This window comes from Platalea leucorodia (assembly GCF_965183815.1).
Source record: "Platalea leucorodia genome assembly, chromosome: 7".
NCBI lineage: Eukaryota > Metazoa > Chordata > Aves > Pelecaniformes > Threskiornithidae > Platalea > Platalea leucorodia.
Genome location: NC_138829.1, coordinates 72,771,244 through 72,786,259, shown reverse-complemented (window position 1 = coordinate 72,786,259; position 15,016 = coordinate 72,771,244). Strand labels below are relative to the sequence as shown.

The window sequence follows — 15,016 nt, the reverse complement described above, 5'->3', positions numbered from 1 at the left end:
CGGGGCTGCTGTTACACGGCGGGCGGGCGGGCGGTACCTCACCTTGGCTTTTTTTCGCTCTTCGCCAGCGCGGGAGCTGGCTCTTTGCCATGGCAACCCACATCCCAGACTGCCAGCATCAGACGGGCCCAGCTGGTCCCCAGTGTCCCTCCCATGCGGAGGAAGGTGGAGGAGGCTAAGCCAGAGGGGCAGAGAGAGGTGACAAAAAAAAGAGAGTGGAAGCGAAGCGAAAAATAGCAAAAAAGGAAGGTGTAGGGTCCGGAATATTAAAAAAGCTGACGGACAGTAATGGATACATGTGGAAAAGAGAAGAAAGCTGGTGAGCAGAGAAAGGGGGAGAGGGGGAAAGGAGAGGGAGAATATAGGAACGGGTGACTGGGACAAAGATGCACTGGGGGGATGTAAGTGCTGAGGGGTGAGGCCGGTTTATGAAGCTGCTGTGCTGCAAAAAACCCCCTGTCACCCGCGACAGCAATTTGCTGCTGCCGCCCCTGAGAAACTCAGGGGATCCATCAACTACTCCTCATTTCATGAAAGGTATCCAAGAGCAGAAAGCCTGCTGGCTCGGGGCTTCAGCTCCCCAAGCAGGGCTCGAAACCTCTGCTAGGAAAAGGCTTGGGTATTCACAGATGGAAGAAGGTCAGAAAGCGCCGCTCCGGGAGAGCCAGGGCAAACCTCTCCTCTGCACCACTCCCAGGAGAGCCAGGGCAAACCTCCCCTCTCCACCTCGTGCCCGTTGTCTCGAGAGGAGGCAGGGGGAGGTAGGAAGGCTGCCAAGGGGACGGCGCAACAGAGCCCTGGGAGGAGAGCTGGGTATTTCTGACACTAATTGGTATTTGTGGCAATTGAAGCCAGATTTCTTACCTCTCCTGCTTGACCTGTGAAAGAGAGAAGAGAAAAAAACCTTCGCATTTGAGCTTTGATACATTTTTTACTTGAAGCATCTCTTTTCTTCGTTTTGTATAGGTTATTACTGCTCCTAGCCCTCCTGCTCACCATCCACTTGCATTTCTTTCACAAACAAAAAGCAAAATATTGTCTCTGCAGCTCTCCTCTGAGTCAGAAGTGACCACCACCCTTCACTTGCTGTGTGTGCGGAGCCCCGCCAGTTTGGAGGGTCCTCCCTCTCCCACCAAAGTCAATAACAAGGCTCCCTTTATCTTTAGGAGTACAAGCCAAGCTTTAGGAGTACAAGCCAAGCTTCAGGAATACAAGCCAAGCTTTAGGAGTACAAGCCAGGCATACCCTTAGAGAAGTCTAAGGAGGCAGAATAAGGCTTTAACTTGACGGGCTGGCAGAGGTGACCAAGAGCATTTCCCAATGGATTTGCTTTGCGCTGCCGTCACAGTTCAGCGTGGCTCATTTCACGGTGCCCTATCCCAGCATGGTTACTTTCAGCACAATTCGTTTCCCTTCACCGTAAATCAACATTTCCCCGAGCAGAATTTAGCTCGGCTCAGGATGTCCTGACCGCCGTCAGCAGAGCTCAGCATTTCCCGCGCCAGCCGCGCCTGGCTCAGCAAAGCCCACGCAGCAGCCGGGCAGGGCAGGGTGCTGGAGCGTGGCGGTCCCGGGCTCGCACTGCTCTGCAGTCTCTTGGCTGGTTGCTAACGTTTGCCATCGGCTATTTCGGCTTGGATCACTTCGGTTCATCTCCACTGATGCTGTCACAAGAGAATCCCGCTGTGCTCTGCCCTTTCTGCTTTTGCTCCTGTTCCTCTTTGGATCGTCAGGAACGGGCAGCGACACGTCCGTGCAGATCAGGGGATATCAGTTCTGACAGCCCACTTTTGCTACTTACGCCGTGCTAGCATCGCCCTCTGAGATAATTGTATCTCTAGGACTGACATCATGGGTCCCTGAGCCTCCAGAATCCCGCTCGCTACACTGCAAATATATTCATTTAATATAAGGCCTTGACATCTTTTTCGCAACGTGGACCTACAACATGCTCTTGTGTCTTGGGCATTGGTTTTGACATCTGTTTCTCCAAAAAGCTCTGCTGTTCAGCCAGTGGTGCTCTCCTAGCACCCATCCACTTAGGGCCCTGGGGCTTTAAAGTGGCATTTTGGTGCTTTGGTGGATACCCCAGTACCGGGGGCAGGAAAATGAGATGGAAATATTACCTGCACACTGGTACTTCTTCCAGTTAGGGCAAATCCTCAGGGTTTTGCTTCCCTGATTGAAGCAATTCACAACAAGCAGCACAAGTGTGTACACACCACATGGTTTTGTCCCCCAGCTGAGGCATCTCCACCAGCCGGTGGAGCCATGTTGCACAGTAATGCTCCAAAACAAGCCCCTGCCTTTCTGGCCAGACACCCGCTTTCTGCTGCTTCCCTGCTCTGCTGTGCGTGTCTGGCTTTGCGAGCAGCCAGCGCCAGCACAGAGAAAGAAACAGCGAGTCCTGCAGTCCTTCTGGCAACGGATACGAACAGACTGCTGCAAATACGGCTATGTTCCTGCCATGCCAGCGCCCTCCAAGGAGGGGGCTGCCACGGAGCAGGAGATCCTCTTAGACCTTTGCCTGGACCTGCTGCTTGGGCTCACACCCGCCCGCCGTCGGCTGTGGTGGCCGACCTCCTGGAAGCCGGGAGTCCCTTTCCTCAAAATCTGCTTGGCTCTCGCCCTGCACTGCAGCAGCAGGAGCTGCCTGCGCCCATCAGCACGGACCATCGGCCAGAAGCCGGTGTTGTCCCCAGTGCCTGCTGCCGTTTAGAATATTGCCACTCTGTGGCCTCTCTCTGCTTGGCCAGTTTGAGACTGGTAGAGCAGATCTCAGTGCCATTCTAGGGGAGGCATGTGCTGATCCCAAGACTTCATCCCCTTACGGAGAAAGTGAGGAGGAAGGATGAGCAAATGGGGCTCCCAAACTGTTTTAGGAACATAAATGATGCCCACAAGACAATTCCTTCAAGCTGAGACCAGATCCAGAGGAATGTTTTCTTCCACAGGGCCTGGCAAACCACGATGGGGGGGTCAGCGGGATGGAGGCAGAGCGGTCTGGATCAGTCTCTTTGGAGGGGGATGCATCCCTGCCTCTCTTGCTGCAGGCAACGCTACCCTGGGTCTCAGGAGAACCATGCTCAAAGCTGACTGCTTGCAGTGGTGACACCACCATGATGTTTTGGGCAGTGCAAAATCACTCATGTTATGAGTTTCATGGACAGCCAAGCCTTTGGAGTCACCGTGGTCAAGGCAAGGCTGGCGATCGCTGTGTAGCTGCTTCGGTTTGCAGCAGGCTGCCGGTTTCCAAGCAATGTGCAATGTCTCACAGATCTGCAGCCAGCTACGTTCGAACCCTGGCCTTTCACTGCTCACTGGAGCAATAAAATAGCAAGGGTATTTTTGCTCCTCAAAGCCAGCGACAGCGTGCCAGACACCTCCCGTGCTGGAAGATTTCCATGGGTACAGCAGCAGCAGCAGTCCTGGCCTCTTCTGCTTCATAAACCTCCTCTTGTCTCAGCCCGTGAAATTGCTTCCTTAGCCAGAGTGCAGGCCCGTGGCGGGGCCGGTGCTGTGTGCGCAAATCTTCCCTGTACAGAGCTCGTGTTGCAGGTGAATCTGGCTACCCACCTTCTGCAACTTCAGGAGGGTCTAATTTAGGGATAGAAATGCGCTTTAGTCACGGTTTGAATGCCAAGACCTGAGTCAGACCTGTTTATCCGAACAGCCCTTACATCTAGGCTGACACTTTTGCCAAAAACGTTGGCGCTGGGTGCCTAAAGAGAAAGGCCTAGACGCGGGTTTGGTCTCCCTTATAGAGCTGGTCTGATTTGCTGTGGATCCGCTGCGCCGGCAGCACGGCACGAGCAATGCTGTTGTGCACAGAAGGACATATGTCTGCAGACATTTGCACTCAACAGAGCCCATTTTTTTCCTCCTTGCAACTCCATTTGCGTGAGTCAGATGAGTCAAGGTCCATGATTGCTTTTTTCTGGCTTGTATTGCACCGATGCTGTGAAGTAGAAATTTCTTAGAAATATAACTACTGGAAAAATAAGACTTAGTGCCTATTTATTCAAAGCCATTTGTGACCACTCTGTCCTGGGGTGGGCTTGGAGGAGCTGTCACCTTCCAAAATCTGCACAAAGTTGTGCCAATAGGAAGCATCCTCCGCAACGTATGCATCAGCGTAAGACACAAGATTTCAAAGGGACTGAGGAATCAGGCTCACAGGCCATTTTAATTATTTTAATTAATTATTGTTATTTCTGTCCGTCAGGCGTGCCCAGGGTGCCTGCTGGAGCACGGCCCACCCGCAGCGCGGGAAGGAGGGGTCCACGCAGGGCCCTTCTCTGCTTCCCAGGGCGACTGCGAGGTTCCTGCGGTGCTGGAAACCTTCGAGTGGCTGTTGACACAATACCACGGGCTGAGGAGTTACCAGGCATACGGCAATTACGTTTCTGGGCACCAGCACATTGCAAACTGAAGCAAATAAGAGATGTGATGAGTTTGCTGTGTGTTTGAAGGGGCAGGAGGCCCACGGAGACCCAATTCAGCATTGTCTTGGCAGGGAAAATCTGACTGTAGATATATTGTACCACGTTCTGCGGTGCCTTGTGCTGGGAGCACAGCCACATTCGCTCTGAGGCAGCCCATATGCTCGCACCATTTCCCGGTGTGATTGACAGTGAGCCAGTTCCCTCAGAGCATCCTGAGATATCCCAGACTGATTCATCCGTTGCGTGTAAATATTCTTCTTATGAGGATTTGGGACATAAGTTCTCAGCCTGGGGAAGGCCAGAGAAGACATTGGGATATATCAACATACCTTGACTAACCGTGTCTGTTACAATACCTTCTTTAGCTTCAAAAAGGTTTGAAAATCACAGCTAACTTTTAGTGGAACTGAGGATCTTGCAAACAGCCAGCACAGCACGGTCCTGCAGGACTCAGCTGAATACTCGTACGGGATCAAACACTTCGAAACCAGCCATCCCCTTTCCCAGGCTCCTGCAGCTCACGTGAGACCCACATTTCAAGCCTGATTCTGCAAAATATGCTCTACCCAAGTGTCTCACAGCACACTAAAGCCTGGCATTGAAATACCCACGTCTCTGGAGTATAGGAAAGGAGACCTGGCCATGATAATGCGCTGAACGGGCAAACACCCTCTTTTTAAACCTAAGAATAAATAACAGTGTGGAACCACTTATCTGGAAGGGGTTGAGTCTTCAGGAGAGCCCTGGCATGGTGTTGGGCACACCGCTACATCCTATGCCCGTCCCAGAAACGGGAGCCGATGCGCAGCACATAGGAGGTCTGCTAAAGGTGGAGAGGACGCTGGGTGCGACGTGTGACCCGTGTTGCTAACACAGCCTTCGATTCTCTCAGCTCCAGGCAAGAGCAGCCAGCTAGACATAGCCTCTATAGAGACCGCAAAGGAGAATATGAAGAGCCTATGGGGTCTTTGAAGTAAACCCCAGCAGATCCAAGAGACCTGAACTCTCAAAGTGAATAAACGTTCACAACCCTCTTGGTATGAAGATGTGGGAGGAAGCAGGACATGGCCGAGACTCATCATGCCACCATCCGTCCTGGTGGAAAAGGGAGCAAGCCACAACTTTTCTGCTGTATCTGTTGCATCTCTGCACACCCTGCTTTTCTCGGACCGTACCTGCTCTTGGCTCGATGCAGGTAGATTGTTGCTGAAAAGGGAGTGTTGCAGGCCAGTGAGTCTCAGGCATCAAGTTTTCATTCCAGAAGGATGGGTCATTAATAAACGTGACAAGGAGTACACCGCGAGGCACCATTTGCTGGCAATACCTTGGGTCTCTAAGCTGTACCGTGGCGCGGCTTTGCACAAAAGAGGGATTTTGATTGATGCTGAGGAATGCGCAGGTGAGGGATGAGCACATTTCTGCTGTCTGTGGGTCTGGGCACTATGTTCTGGAAATACAAAAAGGGACACAGCTCCAAGATTTCAGAATACTAATTTTTTTTTTAAACAGGAGATTTGCTGGCACAGGGCTTTTCACATGAAAAAAATCTCATTTCCTGAACTGACATTTCCCCAATGGGGAAAAAAAAAAAATCTTATAAAACCCCCTCCAACCACCTGAAGCATGGTTAGATGGAGGTAGATACGCCCTTGGAGACTTATGTCCCCTGCTTTGCGTACAGCCCTTCTGGGTCAGCAGACGAAAGTGTTTGCATTCACAGTGTTTCCCCCGAGCCTCCTCCAAAGGCCGCCGCGCGGTGCTCCCCGGCGCACACAGCTCTGGCGTCTCCCTCTCCACCCGGAGGTCTCTCCGCCCCGGAGCTCCCTTGCTTCGTTAGCGGCGTTGCTTGCGGGAGGTAACAAGTGCTGCCGGCTCCCGTGGTTTTGTCTGGTAGCTTTGCAGGCTGATATGGCCTGTGTTATCACCGCTCGGCAAACACAGCCGAGGTATCAGTTACCAGGAGACTCTCAGCTTTGCTAATCTAATTTTTCAGTAGGAAAGTTTGCCTGAGAGCTCCAGGGAGTGTTTAACTGCCTGCCCTCCTGCTCCAGCCCTGTAAAGAGGGGGCTGTGCTGCTCCTTCTGCTGTGGCAAGGCTTATTTAAGGGGTTCCGGCTCCCCCCTTCCTCATTCGGCTGTGTTAAGGCAGTGCTAACAGATGTAAGGACAGGAGAAAGTCTCAGCCTGTATCCGTCTGTCCATGCCAAGGAAAAGAAAATCAGATGAATGACCGGTGGTGTCAGCTAGGAAGTTTTAACATGGGGAGAGCTTTTTTATTTTACAGCCTTATTGTGTCATTCTTTATCTTGGTGAATCTAAGCTTTGCCATAATTAATGCCTTCAAAATAGGAATATTACAGTCTTGCCAAGGACGAGTTTAAATTCCAACCATAAAAGCTAGTTGGGAGAAGCTAGTGCTAGCAGGGCTGGTTTCCCTAAGATCAGTTTGGTGGCTCTGGCAGGTTTCTGGACTGTTGTGAAGGTGGTGATCAAAGCTGCAGTGGGGAATAGGACCAGGTGTCATGAAGCGCAGAAGAACTACTCTGCAATACAACCCTAATCCTGGCTGTTGAGCGTAGCACTAACAAGGGCTTCCTCTCTGCCAGGAGAAACTCCTCCTGCCTGTGCAGGGCTGGCAGATCCCAACCAAAGATCGAGACACCCCATCCTTGCGCGGCGGAGCTGCCAGCCCCGTTCCTGATCGTTGTTTTAATTGCTGATCAGGGCTGAGCTACTGTTAACTTTCCTCCCGTAAGCTACTTAGTGCTGCTGGCACAAGCAATTTCCTCAGCCCTCTGAGCCGTCATCGATGTAACACAGGCGGCAGCTGATGCCAGCCCAGACCCATTGCGTGCCCAGGGCCATCGCAGCCAGAGAATTAACCACGAACCAATCCCTCAACCTGTATTCAGCCATGAATTTGCCCTTTTTACTTCATAACAACAACCCCAGCATTACTCATACCACAAATACTAGCTTTACAGCTGGATCCCACAAGATTACAGCTGGTCTGGCTCCTGCATGGTCCCCTGCAATGAGAGGAAAACTTGAGCAAGCAGAGCTGGCCGTAAACTGCTGATCCCTGCCTGTGCCAGTCTCATCTCAGCCCCACAGGACGTGCAGGATTCAGCAAGAACCAAGCTCTTCTGTCCCAACAGCATCAGTGCCAGTAAATCAGTGTCATCCAGGGATGACCCAGTTGATGTTTTGGAGAGGAAACTGGCCGAAATGGCCCATTTCAGGAGGATCAGAGCCATGCAGGGATGAAAAGCAGTTGTTTTGGCTCAAGAGCAAGTGGGGGGGGGGGGGGAAGGTTCCATCTCTCAAATTGTTGAAATGCTTCTGCTTTTTTTGGTTAGAAACTGAGCTTCAGAAATGCTCACAATATTTCAGCTGATGCTTCCAGAAAAAGGCATCTTTAAATGTTTGTTCCTAACCTTTTTCAACAAAAGGTTTAAATAACAACAGCTCAAAGGAAGGCTGTTATTTAATCAATTCCTTCTGAAGGTACTGAAGAAACGCCGTATGCCAGGAAGAAAGGAAATGGAATTTTTCCTTTTTACAAACCCCGTTCTAAACCCTGTCTTTTCGCCCGCCCTGATCCCATGTGTTTGGGCTGCACAGTGCCCCCAGCCCTGAGCAACGTGCTGCGCCACGCTGCAGGGACCAAGTCAGAAGGACCAACAAATTGTCCATGTTCTCAATGGAGGGCCACCTTGCTCAGGAGCTCACACAGAGACCTGAAATGGATGCCCAGAGTAAAGGACAACAGGGCAAGTGCCTATGATGGTTCCTCAAGTGTTTTGCAAGGGGATTTTCTGAGTGTGATGTGATGTGTCCAGTTAGGAAACCTCCCAGGAGTAATTGTGTGGTCTCCTCTCGGACCTCAGTAAACGTGACATAAATTTATCACAAGCTGAGCTCCTCAGCTTGTGCAAGGGTTGAAATAAGGCCAGCGTGGCTCAAATTCTGCCCATAGCTGGGCGAAGGACGAGCATCTCCAGCTGGGTTTTAATTCACCCTCTTGAATCATGATTTCCATCCTGCTAGAGCATGGATTATTTGCAATTTCAAGAGTTTTCTGCCACTTGAGTGAAGTACTCAGCTAGCCAGGCATAGCGCAGCAAGTGTCTGCAAGTGCTTCATGCATCTCCACCCTTTCTCTCCACCCAAGTATTAATTATGTTGAACTGGTCCTTTTAATATTTAATTGCCACCTTGACTCCCCTTTTCATCTCCTCCCTTCTCAGGCATCTCTGTGCCTCTTGCAGGCTGGCCCTTGCACTTTCCCTGGGCTCGTCCTCCAAATCAGCTCCGCACCTTAACGCTCTGCGCAAGAAAAGCCTGTCTCCCTGCGAGCTGAGCCCAAACCGAACCCATGCAGCATCAGCGCGATGTGACACCGCTGGAGTCCATGAAGAGTCTTCGGTCCGGTTTAGACCCTGGAGCCAAGGTTGGTCTCTGGAGTTTGCTTTTGAGTTCTGCTGGCAAAGGGAAGTGAAATGGTTTGTTAGGTTTTAATGGAGCTTGGTGGCGATCAGAGGCACTCATGGGCCTGGAGAACAGCCGCTGAATTTGCCACTTCTTTCTTCTTGCATCAGACTGAAAGTGGGTCATGTTGCCACTGGTGTAGCCCCAAAGCAGCCATGTGTTGAATAATTTTGACTTTTTGTCATTCACAAAGGGCACATGACCGTGTCAAGAGCCAGCTAGCTCTTGCCATTCTCATTTGCACCTTGCAAACTACAAGTTACAGGCCGTTGGGCTGCCCACGTCCTCCTAGATCTGGGCTGAAGCCATGGGCTGGAATGGGGAACCTCCCTTGGCCCCTGCTGATGACAGCTTTCACCCAGGGCGAACCAGTTGCTGTCTGCAGCTCCCCATGCTTTCCCCAAGGACTACATTTCCATAAAAGATGAAAAGAACCTGCCTGACTAGCTGTCCCGGCCACTTTCCACAGCCTGGCACCCTTCCCGAGGCTGGGTCCTGTGTCCTACATCTGAAGGCTGGGGTAGCAAATGGGGTCAGCAAACCTGCATTTGGCCCTGCTGTGCATGTTTGGAAGTGGGAAGAGGACAGATCCTCTTATCGTTCGCTCAGCCTGTAACTACTTCAGAGGCCCTACACTAGAATGACAAGTTTTTCAGGAGCAGAAAATGTCAGGTGATGAGATCATGAGTTATTCAAGGTGGCATTAAAGGCGGGTGGGCACAGATCTCACCCACGGGACTGGGGGCAAGAACCTGCAGGCTGGGATGGGAAAAGTGGGGACAAACTTGTCCTCCGGTGGGAAGGGGGCTGCTCTGCATGTCCTGAGAGGTTTCTGTGCTGGTGCTATGATTGGTATCGCTATGGGAAGTACCAACAGGCAGCTGTGATCTTCACTGATTTTAAGCAAGACCAAGCTGCCATTATGTCCTTTAACCAGCTTTGGTAGTTTTCATTTTAATTGTATATTGACACCTTTAAAAATGAATGTCTCAGCAGTCCTTTGATCCCTATGCGTCTCTCCAGCTGAAGCCCGTTGAAGGTTTCTGGCTGGTCCTTCCTCCCAGTCTAGGGAATATGCTGACCTTTCTCCTGGCTGGCTGGAGGAAACGCCCCAAACGCCTTTTTACCCTGCAGTTGCAGCTGGCCGAAGGATCAGAGCAGGGAGTAAGCAAAGGGAGGCAAAGGAGGAGTTTGCTTATTGCAGGGAAGTTTGCTCTGCGGTTGATGTGAAAGATGCCTCCAGGCTGCCGGGAAGCTCTTCTTTGATACACTGCGTGTTCCCATCCCTCCCTCTATCCAACGGGCCTGGCGAGGGGTTGCTAGCTCTGCCCAGGAGCCTCGGGCAGCGTGATCGTCAGTTCATTGCTGCGTACGGCAGCGTGCAGGAGCGCCTCTGAGACTCGGCCGTGCGGCTTATCTGCAGTCGCGATACACGATAGAAAAGCAGCCTCCCAAAACAGCCAGACTTCAAGCTCCTTCTACGGTGGGCTTTTTGGCAGCTGGCTCCCAGCTTCTCCCAGCAGTTCCCGAGTGCCATCTGTTGACTAAATAGCGGTCATGCAAAAAAGGGAGAGGAGCCAAGATGAAGATGGGTGAAGTGCACTTGGGAAAAGTGGCAGCATGGGACTGAGCGGCTCTGGAGGACTTTCACAGAGAGCAGAAGGAAAAGGAAGGAGGGTTTCAAGCCAAGGTGGTTCCTGCGGGCAGCAAGGCTGATGAAGGGATGCCAGGAATGCTTCTCGGGGCAGTCAGGTTTGGGTTATTGAGGGATCAGACTCTTTCCTTCAGCCTTTGTGTAAGGCAGAGAGACAGAGAAGAAACAAATAGCCTTCCTGTCAAAATGTAGGGAAATACTTTCTGCCAGCTGCTGAATGCTGTTCTGGAGCAGGGAGATTGTGGACTCTTATCAGAGATGGTTCTTTGTGCTGAAACTGGTCAGGGAGAGGCTTTGCAGCACGCAGCTAGAGAAAGGGACTATTTCACCGTCACGAGCACAAAATGGACACGTCATTGCTCTGGTTTCCTTCCTTTGCCCCAGAAAAATCTCCAGCAAACTTTGCCCTGAGTGGAGAGCAGGGGCTCCAAGTAGGCAGCCGGAGGCTGTGCTTCAGGGAGGTCAGCCGAGCCTCTGCGGAGCTCAGCCCCGGCAGGGCAACGCTGCAAAAACCCCCTTATGTCCTCTTGATTCCTCCAGCTTTCAGGCTTTCCTGAAGGCAAGCTGCTGTCCGCTCCTGGGACTGCTCCTTCAGGGGCTGCCAATAGTTAGCAAGAGCTGATACATCCCCTTTCCATGAAGCAGAAACCTCAGAGCCAACCTGGGGTATCGACGCTGGGTACACCCCACGCCTCTGCGCGGAGTAGGCTTCAGAGGTGGCACAAGCCAGTCCGCAGCAGCCAGAGCACAATAAAGAGCCCAGAATCAGGCCATCCTGCTTATTAAAGGTCTTCTGGTGATTTCAGAAGAATAAAGGGATTAACTCTGGGGGTGGTGGACAAATTCCTGGGTGATTAATTAAGCTGGTTTCTCCAAACGCCCTTCCTGTCGCACATGGAGGTAATATACACTCGCTGTCTGAAGTACTCTCTCAAGTTGCTGCATGCTGGGAAATAGCTGCCACCAACTGCCTGAGAGAGCAGCATCGATGTGCTTCAGCCACCGAGGCAGGGCTGCTCGTGTGAAAAGGATTCAGCATGTCCTGAGGTCCTGCAGGACCCCCGAAATGTCACGCAGCCAACATGCCCTTCTCACTGGAGCAGGAGACTGGGGACCAGCTTGGCTCCTCTCCTTCCCAAGTGGCAGGCGTCTGGGTGTTGGTGCTCCCTGGTGCCAGGATGATGGTCCTGGAGGGCCCTTACCCTGAGGCAGGCACGGACCCTGTGGGAAGGCAGTGCTAATCTCGGGAATGACGCTGCACTTAAGAGCAAATCAGAGTTTTTGACAGTTTAGAGCAAGCCCTCAAGTTGAGGACAGCCTTGGTGGTGTTGCAATCCTTTCTGGCCATGACGCCAGGTATAAGCAAACATATGTGCATGTATATAACCCCATAAATCTCAGCATATTTATAAGATTCTGCTTTCTACGTCCTGTGAGAGTCCCAAGAGCACAAAGAGGTCCCCAGACCAACCTGTTCTGCTCCACTGCTGAAGCTGCAGATGCTGCTCCCTTGACTGGGCCCTTTTGCCCCGGGTTTCTGTGTCCACAGCATTAACCGAGCTTTCATCTTCTCATCAGTCTCAGATGACAATGCAGAAGTAGGTGCTTGTCATTTATGCCACTCAGACATGGTAAAGGACAGCTGAGAAATGTCAGCTCTTTGTGTTGAGGGCAGTGGAGTACCCGACGCTGCCCTGGAGGGAACTGCAGCTCTCCAGAGCCATTAGCAAAGGCAAAGATATTTTGGGGCTCTTCATGCCTGCTCATGGCATTGCTCATTGCTGGAAGAGCTTGGCCACACCATCGATAACAGCAGAGACCTAGGATGCCACGACTTTGAGGTCTGTAGAAATTCCTTGCGAGCACTTAGCTTAAGCCTTGACAGCTTGGGCATGACACAGTCCCTTGGCTACTGTGATCCATGGGGAGCACAACGGACCCCTCTGCACAGGGTGCTTACCCTGCACTGTGCAAAGAACCTGGGATAATGGTGCGGGTCTCTGTGTTAACCCGGACGCGGGTGTTAGCAGTGTGTGCAGACTCCTCCAGCCCAGGAACACGGCCACCCTACAAACGGGATAATGCGCCAGCACTGGAAAAAGTGTTTCCATGAACATCGACTCCCTGACTCAGCCCAGCAGCATCTGCTAGGGCTGACCTTGTCCTCCCGGCCACCAGCCCAGCCAAGAACGGGCCATCGCTCAACCCTCACAAGGGACTGGGCCGGCTTGGAAACCCAAGGCAGCACCATCCTCCCAGCTCCCCTGTGTTCCCAGGGCAAGGCACAGCCTCGCGTGGCTCCGCACCTCCAGCACAGCCTTGTCCATCACAAACCTCTTGCCAAACACTTGGGCTCTAGCGAAGCTCTTGTGTCTTTTTCCCAATTTTCCATCCACAGCAGAGTCTTCGTTTTCTTCATCAAGCCTGAATATGGAGGCACTGCCTGGGAAATGTTTTCAATTTCCTTTCATCATTTGAGTAGCTACTAATTAATATGGGTCAGTCTTTCCCTCTAAGCGCTTTTACTGAGCCGTGCTTCCAGCTCTTTTACTGCCTTAGCCCTGATCTCCAATAGCTAGTTATATGCAGAGGAGGGGCCAAATTCAGAGTTCTTCAGAGTCTTTTGAAAGCTCCCCTTGAACCATGCTGGATTTCGGGTTGAACTTCTTGGGTTTTGTGAACGGTTGACCTGCTCAAAGGTTTTAGAGGGGATAGGTACGAGCAGCAGACCTCCTCCTTTTTTAATGCTACAACGTACGAACATAGCAGGGCCCTCAAGAAGGCTGGGGTGTGCATCAGTCCTTGGGCAATAAAATATTCCCCTGTGTGCTTCCATCTCCTGTTTGCCTCTTTCCTGATCTGGGTCCCTTGGAGGCCGAGGGAAAGGGCAGCCAGTCGGCGTTGAGGGGGGGCACAGCACACAGCCAGGACACGGGGCTGAGATAAGGGTTCAAGGGTGGCAACATGAGACCGCAGCAGATGAATGCTGCCTGTTTTCTCAAATTTGTGCCCGTTTTCTCTATTTATGACTCTTCATTTTGGCAGCTTTCAGACTTACTGGGGGGCCCTCTCCTTTGACTGTGTGCTTTCTGCTAGTCATGCTGCTGGCTGGTAATGCCCACCCCACAGCATCGCTTCTGCTCCCTCCCTGAAAGAAAGGCACATTTTAAAAGCGGTGAAATCATTCCCAGAGAATACTGAAATTAAACAGAAAAAGGCAAATCCCGCACTTGTTTTCCCATGAAGGCTCATGCACATAGTCGCACTGACAAGATATTGAGGACCCCAGATATTTTCCTGATTCCCCGCCAGGCATGCAACTAGCCATGCATAACAAATAACACGACCCCATGAATGGCCACGAAGTGAAGTCAAGCTGTTTGCCTGATCCATTTTTCATTGTTCGCCCGGCTTTTCCCACTTTGAACGAGGGCTTGTGGCATCAGGAAGTTAAAAGGAGTCAGGAGGGGGGAAAAGGGGGAGTGTTTCTTTTAAAAAGAGAGTGAGATTGGAGAGGAGGACACAGGCACTCAAAACCCTGTCTGTGCTTGGTATATTAGGCAGCCAGTGCTCTTGGCTGGGAGCCCAGACGAGGCTTTTGTAATCAAAACATGATCTTGTATGCTGTGCAACCAGTGCTGAGAAAGGCCGTCTGATGGCTCTCCTCTTTTAGCTCTGCTCTGGAATCCGCCGGGCTTCGCCGCCGATGTCCAACATGCACCGAGCTGTGAGTGCTGCCTTTGTGGGGCCTGGGAGGGGCGCGGGGCGGTGGGGTCCCTCACCCAAAAAGGCCACGAAATGACTTGCACTCGCCTCCTTCAGGGTGGCCGTTCGGTGGTTGTCGCTTTGTTTTTTTTTCCCTCGCCTGGCTGCCAGCAGGCAAGGGGAGCAAACAAGCCGTGCCGCATCGGGGGGGTGCCGGGGGGGGATTTTGGGTGCCAGGGTTTGCGTGTCCATCGCCGGGGCAGGTTGCGGTGGCTGGCTCGGGACAATGTGCCCCCTGGGAGGGTGGGAGACCGGGGCAGACAACAAACAGAAACCCAGGCAGTGCTGAATGTTGCCTATCCCGGGAAGGGTTTCAGCTGCAGCTGTCAAGCCAGAGGATATTTCTTAAAAAGAGCGGATGCATTTGCTTGCGCAGAAGAGTGTTAGCTAAGGGCCCCGCTCCTCTCGCCTCTTCCCTCCCCCCCCACCTTCTGTCTTTCTCGCTTTTCCAACCCTGCCGCCTCCGAGGGCTCTCGCTGTAGAAGCAGGCGATCATAGAAGTATGCGGGAAAACACTGCACGCAGAGACAGTCTGGAGCGAGGCGTCCCTCCAGCCCCCGATGAGCTGCGTAGCAAGTGTGTGTGCCACTTAGGAGTGGGGGGTATGACAGAACGAGATGTCGTCATTTAATTGAAGCACGAAGCGGCTCGCTTTCCATTTC

The 15,016-nt window shown here is 52.2% G+C and overlaps 1 protein-coding gene across 1 annotated transcript in view; it reads left to right on the top strand.

Moving 5' to 3' along the window:
- Window positions 1–14,295: 14,295 nt before the first annotated feature.
- The window catches only part of CCDC9B (coiled-coil domain containing 9B), a gene marked incomplete at both ends in the record, with an annotated part of 41,554 nt that continues 40,833 nt past the window's right edge, over window positions 14,296–15,016 (top strand). The window contains one exon of the mRNA XM_082318631.1: window positions 14,296–14,316. Within this exon, the coding sequence (XP_082174757.1) occupies window positions 14,296–14,316 (21 nt within the window). The remainder of the gene's footprint in view (window positions 14,317–15,016) is intronic.